The sequence below is a fragment of the Portunus trituberculatus genome, chromosome 46 (assembly GCF_017591435.1).
Source record: "Portunus trituberculatus isolate SZX2019 chromosome 46, ASM1759143v1, whole genome shotgun sequence".
Classification (NCBI taxonomy): domain Eukaryota; kingdom Metazoa; phylum Arthropoda; class Malacostraca; order Decapoda; family Portunidae; genus Portunus; species Portunus trituberculatus.
In genome coordinates, this window is record NC_059300.1 from 24200339 (window position 1) to 24218830 (window position 18492).

An 18492-nucleotide genomic window follows, 5' to 3' on the forward strand; every position below is an offset into this window, starting at 1 on the left:
ATATTATGTTTTCTTTTCTTCGCATAAAATGTAATAAACACATAGCTAACTATAAATGCATGACATTGTGTTTAGCAATTACAAATACCAACAAATACACACACACACAAAAAAAAAAAAAGATCAACTTTATATTTACAAGGATGAGTTTGCCGTATGCCAAGTTAGCCTTGTAAGAAGAAAAATAAAACTTATTTTTCAGTCAGATAGCTAATAGCACACTGTCTTTTTTTATGTCAAATACATCGTGTGTCGCGCACGCCATTATAGTTTTCGCTTCGATCCCCATCTCAGTCTGATTGGCCGTATCCCATTTCACAGGGCCACTGTGACATCCACGTTTCATAGTTTACCTGTTTCCTCAAGGATTCGTCCACCTGCGTGCAAATATTCGTAGTATCTAGTAGGAAATAGTGGAGAGTGAGTTGTGGTCGGCTTCCCCGGGTTTAGTCAGATTCTCGAATAGCAGCGGCCCGTAGGTAGCTTCAAAGCCAGACGAGCTAGACACTGAACCTCTCAACAGCAGAACATGATATGCAGTATCCCGTGTTTAGTTGCTGGTTGATCCACCACCAATGTGTGAAGGATATTGGAAAATACAGTTTTCCACATAGAACGGTGGAAAAGTGGAATGCTTTGAACGATGAAGTTGTTGCAGCACATAATGTGCATAACTTTAAAGAAAAATGAGATATGGAGATATGGAGACAGGACACTGAGTCCTGCTCGAACCCTGTACAATACAACTAGGTAAATACACACACACACACACACACACACACACACACACTAGATTAATATGTTTATTCTCACATTTGTAAGTCCATGGTAGTCACGTCAAAAGCATAAAAAAATGTTTATGTGAAACAAGTTTGGAAGGATATTAAAACTAGACTCTTGTAATAAAATATTGCACTTCGCGTTTCTGGGATTACAGGTGGGATAAAATGATACGTGAGCCGTGACAGCTCGTGTATATATATATATATATATATATATATATATATATATATATATATATATATATATATATATATATATATATATATATATATATATATATATATATATATATATATATATAATTTGCTCATTGTTTACCTGAAACTTACTTCGAGGATATGGAAATAAGACTCGGTGCAGAGCTTGAGCCCGCCCAGTCCCTCCTGGTCCTGTCACACCCGGCGCCTCTGGACCAGCAGAGTCGGCCAGTGTGTGCTTCCGGAGGCTTCGTGCACTCAATCATTATTGTTTGAACAAAAGCTAATATGAAGCTATGGACAAACAACTGAAACAACTGTACACCAAAATCCAGTCTACGACTAGATAAACCGTTTGTGCCCCTTGACCGGTAGCTGTGCTGCCCTACACCTCTTTCTCACGCATTTTCCTACGCCCTTTACCTTTGTGCAAGGGTCCCAAAGTGCAGTGACCAAATTATTTATAAAGCATTTCGTAAACCTTGTGCTGTGTTGCGTTTGCCATGCTGGTTCACATCATAATAAATGATCACATTGACAACAAGAATCTCTTGAATAAATAACACACGTACATAAATAACTATTTTTCTTATCAAGAGTAACTGATTTCAAGCAAGAATACTATTTTGATTAAAATTCCAAAACTCTATGTACAATGATGCCAAGCAGGTGAGTGACATGTATAGTGAGTCAAATTGACTGTTTCTTCACCAGCTTCTGAGAGGCTAGCTACTTAGCTTATGAAACAAAAATTATAATAATAAAATAAATAAGTAAATAGAATAAAATAAAATAAAAATAAATAAAATAAATAATAATTAAAAAATAAATCAGTAAAGAAATTGTAAGAAATACTTGCAGTGAAATTACAAGAGTGAAGGAACCCTGTTACCATGTAAACCTACTGACTCACACATAAGCTGTAAGTTTTATTATGATACGCCTCCAAGTTTCTCTGCTTGTCCACGTCTCCATCACTGCTCCTCGTCCTCCTCCTCGGGCTTCACCAGCTTGGCGCCGTTGATGCCTCTCACATACACCTTGTTGGGCCTCACCATGATGCCGTGACGAGGGCGACAACTGAAGTACCGGCGGCCATTTACGGTGCCGTCATGTTTTCCTTTGGGCGCCCGCAGCTCCACGCCCAGCCACACGCCCTCCTCAAAGTCCACCTTGCCGATGTATTTTATGACGCCTGGGGGGTGGAGGGGAAATAAACACAGCGTTGTGGAACGGGAGGTGCTGTGCCATCAAAATTCGTCATGTAAATCCCAGATTTGTCTAAAGTCATTTTACAGTACAGCAATGTCCTATATACAGACACATCAGGGAAATAAACAAATAATGAAAAAAAGTCACAAAACAACATATGGTTAATAGGCTGCAGTAACAGACCAAGAATCCTGTGGTACTTCAGTTAACGAGAAATGAGGAACACCTGACTGACTGATTGACTGACTCATTTCGTGATGCTGTAACAACAACCACATATAACGCCGTTAGTAAGGAATGAAGAAAGAGCCGTCACTGATCCCATTATTGGACCATTACTTACCGACGATGTTCTTGTAGAAGACGTTATGGCCCACCTCAAGCCAATGCTGGTTTTCACGTTTCTTCCGTTGGGCTCTTGGAGTTGCCTGAAGTATAGGTGGGTCACACCAGACTTGTTGCCGACGCCGTTCTTCCGCCATGCGCTCAAGTTCCTCTTGACGCTGACGTGATGTGACATATCTGTCACGAGATGGGATGAACTGTTAGATGGAAAACACTTTCTCGCCTTAACAGGACTGATTTTGGCTACTTGTGAATGAGTATGAGTGAAGAAAAAAATATGGTTTGAGGAAAAGAGAACTGAATTAGTTATATGAACGTGAGGATTGTTGATATCGATATGGATGTGGCTCGAGGCGTTGACGGTGACTGTCAGCTCACCTGGCGGAGAAGGACCTGTTCAGGCTGGTCATGGTGGTGTTGGCTGGATAGATGGCCGGCTTCAGCGTCTGTGTAACTTTGAGGGACGCAGGACCACTCGTTTCCAGCAGGTGTTGGGAGGTAGAGCAAGTGGTGCAGCATGAGTCGTGGCATTCAGGGCCTAGATTAGCTATAGATGACGTCGCCTCTATAGACCCGCCCCACCCGAGACTCCTGGGGCCCTGGATGTCATGACTTGCAAAAGTCGTAGAGTAACCCAGGCTGAGGGGTCCGCTGGCGGCCAGGTGGAGGGCGTGGGCCGAGCTGTGGTGGGAAGAGAGGGAGTGGCGGCTGTGGTTTAAGAAAGACTGGGCGTCCTGGAGGAACTCTGAAGGGCAGCCCGACGTCCTGTCACTGGTAGTCCTGAAGGAAATGGGAGAAGATAGAGCCACACACTACAAACGAGGTATTCCAAGATATTACAACGACAACAACAACAATAATCATCGCCACCACCACCACCACCACTACTACTACTACTGGTACTATAATAACATCCAAGCACATCTCCAATGAGAGTAGCAACGCCAATACTCACTTGATAATTCTGGAGGGCGCCGCGAAGATACCGTGATGTGGTCTACACACAAAGTACTTGGTGCCGTTGACCGAGCCGTCATTGGTGCCTCGGGGAACGTCCAGCTCAACACCTACCCAGAATCCAGAGGCGAAGTGGACTGCGCCAGTGAATTTGACAGTACCGGTGACAACCCTTGCTGAGCCGCTCCCCAGGCCCATGTCCACGAATACTCGGTCACCCAGCACGATCTTGCGGGTGGTGTCGCGGATGTCTGCCGGAGAGTTGTAGAACTGAATCGTTGTGAGGGATTTGGATGGCTAAATGAAAGATGAATTACAGACCTAGAGAAAAATAACTTGTGGAGGTAATAAGCGGTTAAATTCAGTGTCATGAGGAGCTTAGCTATCTTCTGGTGTAATCTATTGGTGCAATTATTCATCTATTTATTCATTCTACTGATTTTTATCCTTGTGTAGAAACGCTATAAAAAAAAAAAGACAACTTCAAAATGTTTCCATTCCATGTATATGACTTCTGATTTTAAACGATCAGGCAATTTAGAAATGCAATAATTTAAAAAAAAAAATTAAGCAGTATATGCATCACCAAAACATACATCACGCAATTTTGTATCTTTATCTTCAATATGTACTGTATAGATTTCACACGGCTTTCTCTCTATCTGTATGACATCTACATATATAACAATACCGCCCCATGCTTCACAGTCCCTCATTCCCAAGACCTTCAGCACCCCACTCACCCTGTGCCACCTTAGATGCCACTTGGGAGACGTCCACGCGCCATGGTTGACTCGCCCCGGTGGCAGCGAGGCGGAGCGGCGCGAGGCTGTACGGGAGTGTTGCCTGTGGGCCTGTGAAGTGGACCGTCCCTGTCGTCCCCCGCCCACATGAGGGATCTTCGTCAGGCGGTTCATGGGCACAAAGATTCCTGAGTGGTAGATTGATTGATGTAGATTATTGAATTGATTACAATCTATGTAGGTACTATACTGCAAGTCAGGAAATGATACTATTGCAATTTAACATTCATTGAAAAGTGTAATAGGACAAGATAATGAAAAGTTTGTAACTGTAGGAACGAGTCACACACACAGCCACACACACAAACACACACACACACACACACACACACACACACACACACACACACACACACACACACACACACCGTAGTTCTTGGCACAGCGGAAGTACATGACGCCCTTGACAGTGCCGTTATGACGTCCAGTGGGCGTCTCTAACTCCACTCCCGCCCACAGTCCCGTCGAGAATTCCGTGGTGCCCACAAACCTGGCAGGGAAGGGACGAATAAAGGAAGTGCTTCAAGAGAGAAAGAAGACGAGAATGGAGATGGTGCAAGTAGCAGCAGTCAGAAAGTAATGTCAGGCGATCAGTATCTCTGTTTCATAGATCAAATGATTGGTTTTAAAGTTCTCTTGGTATCTCAGTAAAACCCTTAAGGAACAAGTTGTCATTAGATGTTGTGATTGCCATGTACGTACAATTAGTATACTGTACTACATCCCTACGCAGCTGCCACAGAAAATGTGACGCTGACTGGATGAAGCAGCGTCACAATAACTGATATATGTGTGATATCCTCCATATCGCGAGTCACTCCTATCAACCCTACACAATTAAAACTATATCATGACATGCTGATGACTGGTGGCTTTGATAAAATAAATCTTGTAGGTGTGTGCATTAATGGAATTCTTGTCATGTGCAGCTTAAGAGAGGATCCGATATAAGTATTGAAGTGGTATAAGGGTTGTAACAAAGATTATAAGAGCAAATTCTTTTAGGTTGGTAATTGAGCCGTGACTCGAAGTAACGTGCTCATGCCTAATGAAGTTAGAAGAAAAAAAATAAAGATAGAAAGACAATGGTTCGTAAATAGACTCAGTAATCAGTCAGTATTAGTGCCGGGTCAATAAGGAGCCTTAACAGAAGATTATGTTAAATCATGGATGGTGATGGAGATAAGTATGTTTCATATATAGAGACAGCCACGTATACCCCTGTAGGCATGTTGTCTTCCCCTGTTTGCTGCTCTTACGCAATGTCTTGAGCAAAAGCATTACCCTACTCACCCCTCAGCCTCCATCCTTCATGAACACCATCAGGTCACCCTTCAAGTGTATATGTACTACAATCACTCGGCACACACTCATCACCGCCAGACCAGCCACTTACCTCAGCACACCAGTCTTCACGCCGCTCACCAGCACGCGGTCACCGAGCTTCAGCCCCATGGCCTTCAGCACCGCCTTGCCAGAGGAGCCCTGGCCTGTGTTGCTGTGGGCGGGGTAAGCGTGAGAGGCGTGCGTGTGGGCGTGGGAAGCCGATGGGGAGAGAAGGCTGCGAAGACAACTTATGACCTCCTGCACGTCAGGCACCAGCTCGTACTGCTCAGGGGTGGGGATGCACTCTGAGGGGATGACAGGGCAGGAAATCATTAAGCAGTCGAGGGAAGAGAAATTTTCTATGTTCTACATGTACTTACATTCTTAACCTTTCAAAAGTAAACTTGCATAAAACTGTAGGTTTGGACACTTAAATGTGATAACATGACTTAGTGATGTATTATTGTAGTATTCAGAATTCAAGTTGAGATTGTATTGTTCCGTTTTTATATCCGTGCTCAATTGTCCTGTATTGGTCTGCCATCTATCAATGTTCTTTGCTCACATTGCATGCATGTATGGAGTACAATATACGTGTGTGTGTGTGTGTGTGTGTGTGTGTGGGTGGGTGGGTGGGACTGGTGAGAGACTCACGGAAGGGTGTGCGACCCTGGGTGTCGGTGAGGGTGGGCAAGGCGCCATGGTGCAGCAACACCCTCACGGCAGCTAAACACAGATTGGCGGCGGCGATATGCAGCGGTGTGCCTCCGGAGTACTCCAGGCAGGCGTCGTTCACACACACGCCTGCAGCCAGTCACGCCAAGATCACAGAGAGTTGCCTGCATTATCTGAACTATCTATCCATTCTAATAATGGCCCGTGCAGAGTGACGTAACCGAACATGTAAATTGTATACTAAAACATATAACTATGTAAGAGAGAGAGAGAGAGAGAGAGAGAGAGAGAGAGAGGATAGGGACAGCTCACCCATGGGATCACGCAGCAGTAAATGCAAAACAGGTGCCACGTCGAAGTAGGCGGCGTAGTGCAAAGCCGTCATGTGGGTCCACCGACAGCGCTGGTGCAAGTCGGCTCCGGCCCTCAGCAGCTCCTTCACCACCTGAGACACACACAGAGCTTATGGGCACGGCGAAGAGGATTTGAGGTACACTAGAGAAGAAGAAGAGGAGAAATAGAAGAATAGCGGAGGAGACAAGTAGAAGCAGAGTAGAAGTATTAGTGAATAGATAGCAGGAACAATAACAGATAAATGAATAAGTAAATAAACAAATCAATCAATCAATCAATCAATAAATAAAGCACTCACGAGACATGCCAACTATTGTCACCATGACAATTTTTTCCTCTCAGTTTTGTCATTAACACAGATTTTTTTTTTTTATACTATTACAATTTTTTCTTTCTCTCCTTGAAGTCTTTCATCATCATCATCATTTCATGGAATATGAGCGATAGAAAGTTAAAAAGTTTTATTTATTAATTTTTTTTACCATAATTTTTTTTTTTTTTTTTTTTGTGTGTGTGTGTGTGTGTGTGTGTGTGTGTGTGTGTGTGTGTGTGTGTGTATGCCTGCGCCGTGTATCCGTGTGTTCGTTAACATCCTCCTCTTCCTCCTCCTTCTCTTCCTCTTATTCCTGTGTGTGTCTCTCCTCCATCCCAGTGTTGCATCAGTATACCACCAGCACCGCGCCACAAACACGACCGCAGAGGGGAACAACATCCAAGCGTTCTGTGGTGTAATTGATCTCTTACACTCCAGCAGCATTTCTCAAGACACGCACCGAGGTGTTGTGAAAGCCGTGGGGGAGCGTGAGTGCACCTTCCCATCCCCTCAGATTACTGCCTGGATAACTACTACCTGGTCTACCTTCACTCTACTTTCTTATCTCTCTCTCTCTCTCTCTCTCTCTCTCTCTCTCTCTCTCTCTCTCTCTCTCTCTCTCTCTCTCTGTTAGTCACTTATTCCACATGAGGCAAGAAACTCAAACATTATTTCCCTCTTGAAGTGTTTCTATCTTTTTTTTCTGTATCATATTTTCCCCAATAAAGTGTTTCTCTGTCTTATTTCTACCCATTAATTGTTTCTCTGCCTTACTTCTGCCCATTAAGTATTTCTATAATTTTTCTCTCTTATTATTTCTCCATTAAGTGCTCTAATTTTTTTTTGTCTTATTTCTTCCCCCAACAAGTGTTTCTATCTTTTCTCTGTCTAATTTCTTCCTCCTCAAGTGTTTCTATATTTTTTCTATCTTATTTCTTCCCCCTTTAAGTGCCTCTACCTCTCTTCTATCTTATTAAGTCTTTCTATCTTTTCCCTGTCTCATCTGCGATTATCCATGGCCTCCCGGAGCTATGAACACATGATAATAGGGGAGGGGCTGGTGTTGTGCAGTCTCGCTTTAAAGTGACCGGATATGTTGGTGTTTTCCTAAACTTATGAGAAGAGAAATATCTCTGGATGTACCTACTAGTTATTATATAATTTTTGCATCACAACGTTTGCTTGAACTATTCAAAATTTGAATTGATGAACATTTCTTATATTTGTCTGTCTGTTTGTCTGTCTACGTGTCTTTGTTTGTCTGTACGTTTATCTATTCGTCTATGTAACTGCATCTACCTGCCTGTCTGTCTGTCTTCCTGCCTGTTTGTGTGCCTGCCTACTCGTTCGTCTATCTGTCTGTTTGTCTATCTATCTATTTATTAATCTTTCTGCATGTCTGTCTGTTTACCAACCTAAACACCTGCGTGTTTGTCTATGTCTGTCTGTCTGTATGTCTGTCTGCCCATCTATCTACCTGTTTATCTACTTATCAACATATATATACCTATTAATAATCAATCTTTCTATCGATGAAATAAACGTATATCTTCGTTGTTCATTTACAGAAAAAAATTAAGAATCGTCAATTCTTAGCAACATCATGGCTTGTGTAATCCACTCGTTACTTTTTTTTAATTCAAGTGCGGAGAAAAGAAGAAGAAAAAAAAACTGATGAAACCAACTTTACTAGTCGTGTTCCGCATCTTAATCGCATCTTTCCTCGCTCAGTGCCGTAAAATCATCATCATCACCGTCACTGCCATCATTTCTCCACCTCATCTCACCCAAGCGTCAGCCACAACACTCCTTTCACAACCTAATAACGCCACTCAGCTACTTCGGGATTTTTTTCTCTCTCTCTAGATTTCTCTCTTTTATTTTTAGATTTCTCTCTCAATTCAGTGCCGCAGGGAGGGACGGGAGTTTCATGTGTGGACGCAACATTTCCACACTTCCTGCCACCACCAGCCACTCCCATGCAAGCGTCACGTGTTGCGCACAATCCCGCAGTTCGTGATGCTTGTAGTTTAATTCTTTCGCTGATAGACTGATTTCCCATAATCGCCTACAATTTTTTGACATTTCTATATCTTTATTTTTCATTACTATAGCTTTAGATTGCTTAATTTCCTAGAAAAAATATATGTTTCCATTGTCTCTTTTTTGTTTATATGTGTTCATAAACAAAATAATAATTTCTTTACGGTGTTCTGAGTGTTCACAAACAACGAACATATCAGTAAAACGGTAAACACACACACACACACACACACACACACACACACACACACACACACACACACAGTACCTGCAGGGCGGTGTCCTGATCCCCCACACCATTGCTGCCTGCCTTCACAGCGTAGTGGAGCAGCGTCATGTCTGTGAGAGCGTCGCGGTCGTCCACATGACACCCGAGCTCCAGAGCCTAAGGAAGAACGCCAGGTAAGACTTCTAAAGAAACGCAAATGCCTTACTCTTTTCATCTTTTAATCTCTTGTTACACCATTACTGTTGCTGCTGCTGGTGCTGTTACTACTTCTACTACTACTACTACTATTACTACTACTACTACTACTACTACTACTACTACTACTACTACTACTACTACATTACAACTGCTACTAAAAATACGTATTTCTTTTCATTTCAATGTCTTTTTATCTGCCCATCTATTTGTCTATCTGCCTTTTTCATAATACTGTTTATTTCCTTGTCTGCTGTTCTATGCTACATACACTTCTGAGTGGTTGTCAGCTTATCTGAGTGTGTGTTTCTATGTGTACCAGCCTACCTTTCTCTGAATGAGTGATCATTTATTACATTGTCTGTCTGTCTGTTTGTCAGCATTCATGATTATTTAATATTCATATTTAATGCAACTCATTACCTTACAAACAAATATTTATGCCCTCTCTCCACAAGCAAGAGATGCCGGAGATTTTCTTTCTTTATAATACTGTAGCTATTTCTTCTTTTATATTAGTCGATGTACAATAGTGGAGCTAACCTAAACAACCTCGTTATGGCGTAAAGATCTGTTACTGTTTGATATTCAAATTCACTTGTATTGAACTCGCCTGTCGCACGAAGTGGTGGATGTTCTGCTGCACCTGTGGGACCCACTGCCTCATGATGGCGAAAAGGTGGGCGGGCGTGATGGAAGGGCGCCGCAGGAGGCCATCACAGCCACCGCAATCTGGGTCGAAGAAGGAGAGGTTCCGGCGGGCGCAGTGGCCGCAGAGGGGCGCATCCACAGGTGGATGAGTCACGGGCACGCTGCGCTGATGTGGTCTGCAACAACAACAGATTTATTCAGGAGGCTTTGATCACATGAGTTCAGCTCCTCCTTTTCCATACATTGAACAGCCTCACTTAATGCTCTCCTACTAAAATGTAATGTAATTTCCTTTCTCTTATTGCATGTCACTTTTAATCCTTCAAACTGTTTTTTCATACCATCGTAGGATCAAGAAAGTGGTGCTGAGATGAGTCTCCTACGACAGTGACCTGTCTCTTTGACAAGATCGTTGAAATATTTTCCCAAACGGTTTTGTAAGTGCTGGAAGGTATGTTGCTGTTTGGCTACCAAGCGCAATGCCAAGTAAAGTCTTGAATCTCCTGCTTATCATTCCATGATTTTCTGGTAGTGAGTCTCCATGATAATTTCTGAAAGCTTTTATCAATATGCTCTACTTTATGCGTACACTGAACCACACCTGCTTACACTTGTACTTCCTATGTGTACACACCAGCCACACCCCGTACAGATTAGACGACACAAGATCAGTTTTACTTCAGGTGTTCATTAAGTTAACACGCCTCGCAACAACTTATCGCCCGCACCGCCATCATCATCACTTCTCGTTTACTCATACACGTAATTATAAGATTGAGCAGTATATTCTATCCACAGCAAAGTGCGTCGCAAAGTATAAATAAAAAAAGTTACAAACATACGGCAAAAGATACGATTTCACACACACACACACACACACACACACACACACACACACACTCCATCCACCCATCCACCTTAGCCAGCATACCTGTCGGATGGATGGGTGTCGACCTCTGTTTTGCTCTGAGCCGGGGCGGGAGCGTGAGAGGCAGGTTGTGGGGAGTGGTGGTGGCGGGGCTCCTCCTCTCCGTCAGCACTGTACCTGCCGCTGTCTTCCAGGCGGGAACCATCGCTGCATCCACGCCCATAAACATATGCAGAAAGAGAGAGAGAGAGAGAGAGAGAGAGAGAGAGAGAGAGAGAGAGAGAGAGAGAGAGAGAGAGAGAGAGAGAGTTAAGTAACCTAGTACATTCGTGTCGTCAAGTGATTTTCCTGACCATGGAACATTAATTCTGTCCTTAAAGTAAATACTGGGATTAGTTAACTGATAATTCATTGTGTTGTTCCTGATTCACATTCTCTCTCCACATAACAACACAAAAAAATTAAAATTAAAGAAGAAGAAGAAGAAGAAGAAGAAGAAGAAGAAGAAGAAGAAGAAGAAGAAGAAGAAGAGAGAGAGAGAGAGAGAGAGAGAGAGAGAGAGAGAGAGAGAGAGAGAGAGAGAGAGAGAGAGAGAGAGAGAGAGAGAGAGAGAGAGAGAGAGAGAGAGAGAGAGAGAAAAAAAACACTTACTAATTCAATACTCAGACAGATTCCAAATTTGGTTTTAGCATTCATTTATTAGCAAGTCATAAGCGAATACTTTCTGCAATCGTTACTTACATTTATCATTCATTGCCACACAGACCAACCTGACTTACCGGTGGTCCAGCTCACTGCCCAGGTCACTGCCTCCGCTACCACGCCCGCTGCTGCTGTGGTCACTGTTCCCGGAGTCACTGTCGTAGCCTGGCGGGTAGTCCCCCTTACCTGGGCACTTGTGAACTGGGTAATGGACCAGTGAAGGGGCTGGCATACCTCCCTTCCCATCTTCTCTCACTCTACCTCCTTCTTTCTTTCCTCTCCCCCCGCCTTCCTGGGCACACTCCCCCACGCTCACCACTACCATCACCGTCTCTTTTCCCTGTGTGGTGAGAAATGTTAAGGGAATTAGTCTAAAGATGGAAGACATGAAGGAATGCAAAGGAAGAGCACTATACCAGCGTTGACCCCTGAGGAGGCTGTTTGTGGTGGAGAGGTGGAGGATGAATGGTTGTTGTTTTGTTGTTGTTGTTGTTGTTGTTGTTATGGGGGTTTTAGTGCGGCTGTGAAAATTTATTGCATCTCTCTCTCTCTCTCTCTCTCTCTCTCTCTCTCTCTCTCTCTCTCTCTCTCTCTCTCTCTCTCCCACAATAACATCTCTGTGACATGAGTTTCATAACCAATGAAACTCGTCGAGAGCCTCGCTTGAAACACTCATTCACACAACATAACTGATGAGTAGTTTTGCTGAGCCTAACAACATGACTCGTCAACCGGACTATTGTTATAATTAGGTAATTTCGATGACCGCATTCCCTTGTTTCTTCGGTATACTGGCTGTAAACCGCAGCTAATATAACATCGATACTGTTAAACACTCCACTTTCGTCTGTCTGTTTGTTTTACGTTTATAAAGTGAACTACTATACGAATTTATGGATATGACCAGTGCCATTCGTTGTGATTTAGTAGATCACCTTAGGTCAAGATGAAATTCTAAACAGTCCGAGTTCATCAAAGGTTATAACCAAAAGCTACATTCGTACAGAGCCTTCTGACTCTTCCCGTTACCTCCCCACATCACCTTTATTAGCTGTGTTCTGTCACGGATATTTGCTTCACTAAGAATCACAGGGATTTATTTAAGCACGTACGGGTGAGTCACATGCCGCCAATTCTAAACACATATGCGCAAGTATTGCAATGTAAAGGTATTTGTTATTTATAAATACTACGAAGCATTTCTTTCTAAATCATGTAAACTGTGAAGAGAGAAGGGGCGAAGGTGGTGCATGAGGCAGGACGCACGCGCAGGTGCAATGGCAAGGCGAGAACCCAATAGCCCCTAGCAATAAGATTACTGCTGTCTCGGGCTCCTAGCAAGGGTCTGGCTGTCTGGGCAAGCGGTGCGGGCCGATGGGGGTTCAGATAACGGTGCTGGAAAGACACAGAGGAAGGCGAGGAGGGAGAGAGAGAAAAAAAAATAAATAACGAGAGCAGAAGGGAGGGAGGGGGGAAGACGCTACTTCCTGCCCGAGGGGTGGTGGTGGTGGTGGTGGTCACCTTGGCGACGCACGTGGGAAGATAACAGAGGGAATGAGGCGAACGGTAAGTGTGCTACCCTTACTCACGCACAGGGACCGCAATAATGTCAAATACAGAAACACGCATACACACACACACACACACACACACACACACACACACACACACACACACACACACGAGCAAGTTGAGAAAGCTTCCCCATAAAAGAAAAAAAAGTGAACAGATATTTGAAATGGTTAAGAAAATAAAAAATTGATTGGAGAAAAGGATGGATGAATATATAACAAGACCACACACATGTCGCTCAGGCCTTGAACCCCACACCGAGTTAAACACACACACACACACACACACACACACACACACACACACTGAGGTCCGCACTGCAGCAAATCGATCGAGACCCTCCTATAAATCTCTAACGAGGCACGAAAGTTTTGATGATTCTTTTTTTTCGTCATTATATTTTTCTAAGAATCTAGGTGGTGCGTTTCACTTAGATCTTCTTCTTCTTCTTCTTCTTCTTCTTCTGTTTTCTTTCTTCTTTTTCTTATTCTTTTTTTTCCATAACTATCAATTGCAACAATTTATTTACTGTTTTTATTTATCTATTCAAATTAATTAAGCCTCATTGTTACTGTTCTCATGTTATTGTTGTTGTTGTTGTTGTTGTTGTTGTTGTTGTTGTTGTTGTTGTCGTTGTTGTTTGTGGTGGTGCTGTTGTTACTATTAGTGTTAGTTTACGGTTTCTTATCCTCTTTTCTTCTTCTATTTCTTTTTTCTTTCTTTCTTTCTTTCTTTCTTATTCTTATTATTCTCTTTCTTCTTTTTTTTCTTCATTGCTACAATTGTCACCCCCCCCACCACCAACTATCATATATACAGCGCAGTCTTCCATTCCGTCAGTCATCAAGACTGTCACCCAGGCTTTCTTTATTGTCTGGTTCGCCAAAGCTTACTGCGTGTTGCTCTTTTTCCTCCACATCACATCGATTTTTCTCTTATTTTCCTTCCTCCTTTTCTTCCTCATTTTCTTCTTACCACATTCATGCTTTCCTCTTTCCTCCATCTTCGTTAATACCCATGTTTCCTTGCATGGTTTTCCTCATTCAAATGATCCAGCATATATTTGACCTTTCATCTTTAGTTCTCTCTCTCTCTCTCTCTCTCTCTCTCTCTCTCTCTCTCTCTCTCTCTCTCTCTCTCTCTCTCTCTCTCTCTACTTTCCTTTCACATTGCTTTTCTAATCACTATCATCATCATTATCATAAAATCTTCCCCTTCAATCTTGAAATCTTTCTTGTATAATTTCCACTCTATTTCTCTTCCTCTTCCTCTGTTATTATTTTCCCTCCTAAATATTCACAATACTTCCCTTTCATTTAATAATGTACCTCCTCATCATCATCAAAGAATTTTCTCCTCCTCCCTAGATTCCTTACTTTATCATCTAGTTTGTTTTCCCTTCTTTTCTTCCTATCACCTTAAGTTCTTCCACATCAAATGATTTTGTTCCCCTCCTCTTCTTTCTTCTCCTCCTCTCCTTGCTCTTATTCCTTCTTCTCCTTCTCCTTCCTCCTCCTCCTCCTCCTCCTCCTCCTCCTCCTCCTCAGAGAGCCGCGTTTCTCCCACGGTGTCACGCGACGTTTCTTGACCACGCCACACAACTCCACATCACACTACACCTCCGCTCCCTTCCACATTCCCACCACAATTTCTCGCCCCTCTCCTCCCCTACCTGTTTCCACCACCTCCCTTTCCACTGCTCTCCACTAACAAAACAACTAACACAGGACGCAATGGACATCCTTACAAATACATACCGGTGATGGTTTCTGGGTTTCTTATTCACGGAGGGTATAATATGAAACAAAGGCCAGTTCTGTCAGGCACGCTACTCCCTCATGAACCTTGCTGGGAAGGGAATATTGTAGTAGTCAGTGTTCAGCAACTCATAGGGGAAGGTTGTTTTTCGCAGACTGAGAGTGGGTGGCGAGGAAAAGGTTGGTGTGTTGACCTTTTCAGCTGACTTGGATACGTGATGGTATACTCTCATACTATTAGCGCATTTTTTTGCCATGACGTTATAGAGGCCAGATAATGAAAAGCAAATCAAACTATTCTCTTGATCCATTCCTTTTCTTGTAGATGCAGGTAAAGATTTGACTCCGTGCTTTTAATGTTGTGCTGTGCTCTATATCCCAGTGAAAGGAATAATCTGAATCGAACTCTATAGTGTTATGATGGAAAGTGACAGCAAGGAGGCAATTGGTACGTGTAGTATATATGTAGGAGCTTTACGTATAAATAACAGTAGTGGTGATGTGTACATGTGATAATTCAGAGAGTATATCGCTACTATTAGCATTCTGAGGTAGATTGTAGGAACCACTTTGTTACCCACATAAACACATTGCCTGAGTCATCCTTGTTACTCTTCAAGAAATCTAGATGAAAAACTCCTTTCTTTAACTTCATGTTCAGAGCAGAAACGATGAGGCGAACTTTGCCCCCTGCGTGTACAAGACAAAGGCAGCTGTGTCAGTAGTAGCACAGTGCGATGGGAATGTATTGATGAATAATGTTTAAGGAAGTATGCTTGTGAGAATGACGATTTTGTATCAACTGGATGAAATGGAATTGTGTTTAATTGATTACCTTTCAACAAGAAAGCTTTAAATTTTGTCCTGCACAGCTATAAAAAAACACCACTGATACAACGCCTTTAGGTCAGTCAGTCAGTAAACCACCAATGAGTTAATCAGCCAATCAAATAACCAACCAATCAGTCAGCCAATGAATCAGTCAACGAGTTCATACGGCGCAGTAACAAACATCTTGCTAAAAAGAGTCCAACGTGGCGGTGAGGGTCGTGGGGAGGAACAAGGAATGGTGGCAATACAAGACAACAATAGCATATCATGTCCCGCGGGAGGAGTGTGCACGTAGCGGAAGTAACGGAAGGTAAAGGTATTGGGGGGTGACGGACAACTGATGAATATTAGAACACACACACACACACACACTCTCTCTCTCTCTCTCTCTCTCTCTCTGGCTATGGGTCGATGCGTTGTATAGATTCGACACCATGTAGAGGGCGCTGACCTGTGGCTACTCATGATGCGCACTGCCACCACTGCTATGTACTCGGTTCTTAGGTTCTCCTCGCTCAGGTTGTAGTGGTGTCATTGTTGTTTTCTTGGCAGTGTCATAAGCCTTGTATTGTTGTTGCCTTTTGGGAGACTTTTTTTTCAGCTGTTGCTTGCTATGATTGCAGGGAGGAAAGCAAGTCACGTTATAAATATCAACAGTAAGAACAGAAGTGTATACTACGACTGCCACTACGAATGTTATTACTATCATTGTAACAACAGCGATGACGACAACTATAACAAAAATAACAGCAACAGCAACAGTAGCAGCAGTAGCAACAACAACAACAACTACTACTACTACTATTACTTTGCATGGAATGACGATTATAATGATGCTACTGATAATGACAAGGAAGAAAAGGAGAAACTGGGTGGTTATGGTGATAAAGAGAAGGGAGAGAAGGCTGAGGAAGAGGAAGAGGAAAAGAAAGATGAGGGGGAAGAAGATGAAGAGGAGGAGGAAAAGGAGGAGTAAGACGAAACTGGTGAAATCACGTGTTGCAGGGAGTGAGACGAGGATTGAGGACTCAGGGAAAGAGGATGATGCACTGGAGAGGGGAGGCAAGAAACTTACGAACGTGAAAGCAACCAGATAGCAACCAGATAGCAACCAGATAACAACCCCGTGGCCAGACAGAACAAAACAATAATGCTCTGTCATAATAATGATAAAAAAAAAAAAAAATCTCGGATGGTGAACTTTACAACTCGAGCAGTCTTTCCTTTATTCACCATCTCTACGGGACAAGACGCGGGATATGCACATCAAAGTAATCCAAAATACAAGTAACATCTTATATTAACGACGTATAGGTTTGTGTTTGTACTCATATTGGAATTATAGTACAAATTATATTATAGTGCAAAAATTAAGTGTTACTCATTTATTCGGTAGTAGTAGTAGTAGTAGTAGTAGTAGTAGTAGTAGTAGTAGTAGTAGTAAGTAGTAGTAGTAGTACTAGTAGAAGTAGTCGTAGCAGCAGCAGTATTATTATTATTATTATTATTATTATTATTATTATTAGTAGTAGTAGTAGTAGTAGTAGTAGTAGTAGTAGTAGTAGTAGTAGTAGTAGTAGTAGTAGTAGTAGTAGTGGTAGTAGTGGTAGCAGTGGTAGTAGTGGTGGTGGTAGTAGTAGCAGTAGTAGTAGTAGTAGTAGTAGTAGTAGTAGTAGTAGTAATAGTGGTAGTGTAGCAGCAGCAGTATTATTATTATTATTATTATTATTATTATTATTATTAGTAGTAGTAGTAGTAGTAGTAGTAGTAGTAGTAGTAGTAGTAGTAGTAGTAGTAGTAGTAGTAGTAGTAGTAGTAGTAGTAGTAGTAGCAGCAGTATTAGTAGTAGTAGTAGTAGTAGTAGTAGTAGTAGTATAAATATTTTCAGCTACCGAATTTATGATATCTCTGTATATTGCATCGGAAATAGAGTGTAACGTGAAGGAGATTTTCCCTAAGCCTGTAGGGGAGACGGACTCGTATTGCATATGAAGGAAGCGAGTGTCCTTCAAGGTCACCCCACTTCCCTGACACTTTTAACCCTTCAGACGACCTTGTCGGGGAAGACTTGCCGGAACTAACAATCAGTCTCAGACGAACTTTTCCAGCGAACCATGCCTGGACTTGCGACTTCACGGAGTTAATTTTCCCAAGCGCTTGCTGGGTGACGCTTGAGTCTTCTTCCCACGAACACTGCAGCAGCCCTTTTTCATTCCCCCAAGAAAGATGGTGGTGACGAAGCTCTAGTGGTGCGAGTGAAAAAAATTGAGGATAATTGGAGAAATACAGCATTTTTTCCGGAATAGCAAATTAATACTTTTCCTTTCCTTGTCTCATTATTGTTCTCTTAGCCGGCTTCCTTAATACTTAAAAAGAAAACTGACGGATGAAAGATGAAACACTACTAGAAATGCAGTTTGCAAAATAAGCAGGAATTCATGTGTGTGGCATGACTAAAGAAAGAGATGATGCAAATAACAAAACGGTTTTATAAACTAATAAAAATGAAAGCAACTAAAAATGAAAGGTACAAAAAGATCACCCGTCGCCAGCACTAGGCACGCCTCTCATCCCCGCTGTTCCTTCTCGCTAAAAATTATCCAGTTGTTACGTCCAGCACCATGAGCCGCGGGTTGCAGTGACCGCTAAAGTGGGCCACGGTGACCAGTGTGTCCAGCG

The 18492-nt window shown here is 42.6% G+C and overlaps 1 protein-coding gene across 1 annotated transcript in view; it reads right to left on the minus strand.

Moving 5' to 3' along the window:
- Positions 1-1065: 1065 nt before the first annotated feature.
- LOC123520199 (CAP-Gly domain-containing linker protein 3-like) overlaps positions 1066-18492 on the minus strand; it is a 31964-nt gene continuing 14537 nt past the window's right edge. The window contains 14 exon segments of the mRNA XM_045282258.1: positions 1066-2175; positions 2536-2714; positions 2916-3317; positions 3493-3745; positions 4238-4276; positions 4279-4425; positions 4666-4787; positions 5694-5928; positions 6278-6427; positions 6611-6743; positions 9277-9393; positions 10046-10259; positions 11015-11158; positions 11731-11993. Coding sequence (XP_045138193.1) covers positions 1955-2175; positions 2536-2714; positions 2916-3317; positions 3493-3745; positions 4238-4276; positions 4279-4425; positions 4666-4787; positions 5694-5928; positions 6278-6427; positions 6611-6743; positions 9277-9393; positions 10046-10259; positions 11015-11158; positions 11731-11993 — 2619 coding nt within the window. The 3' untranslated portion in view covers positions 1066-1954.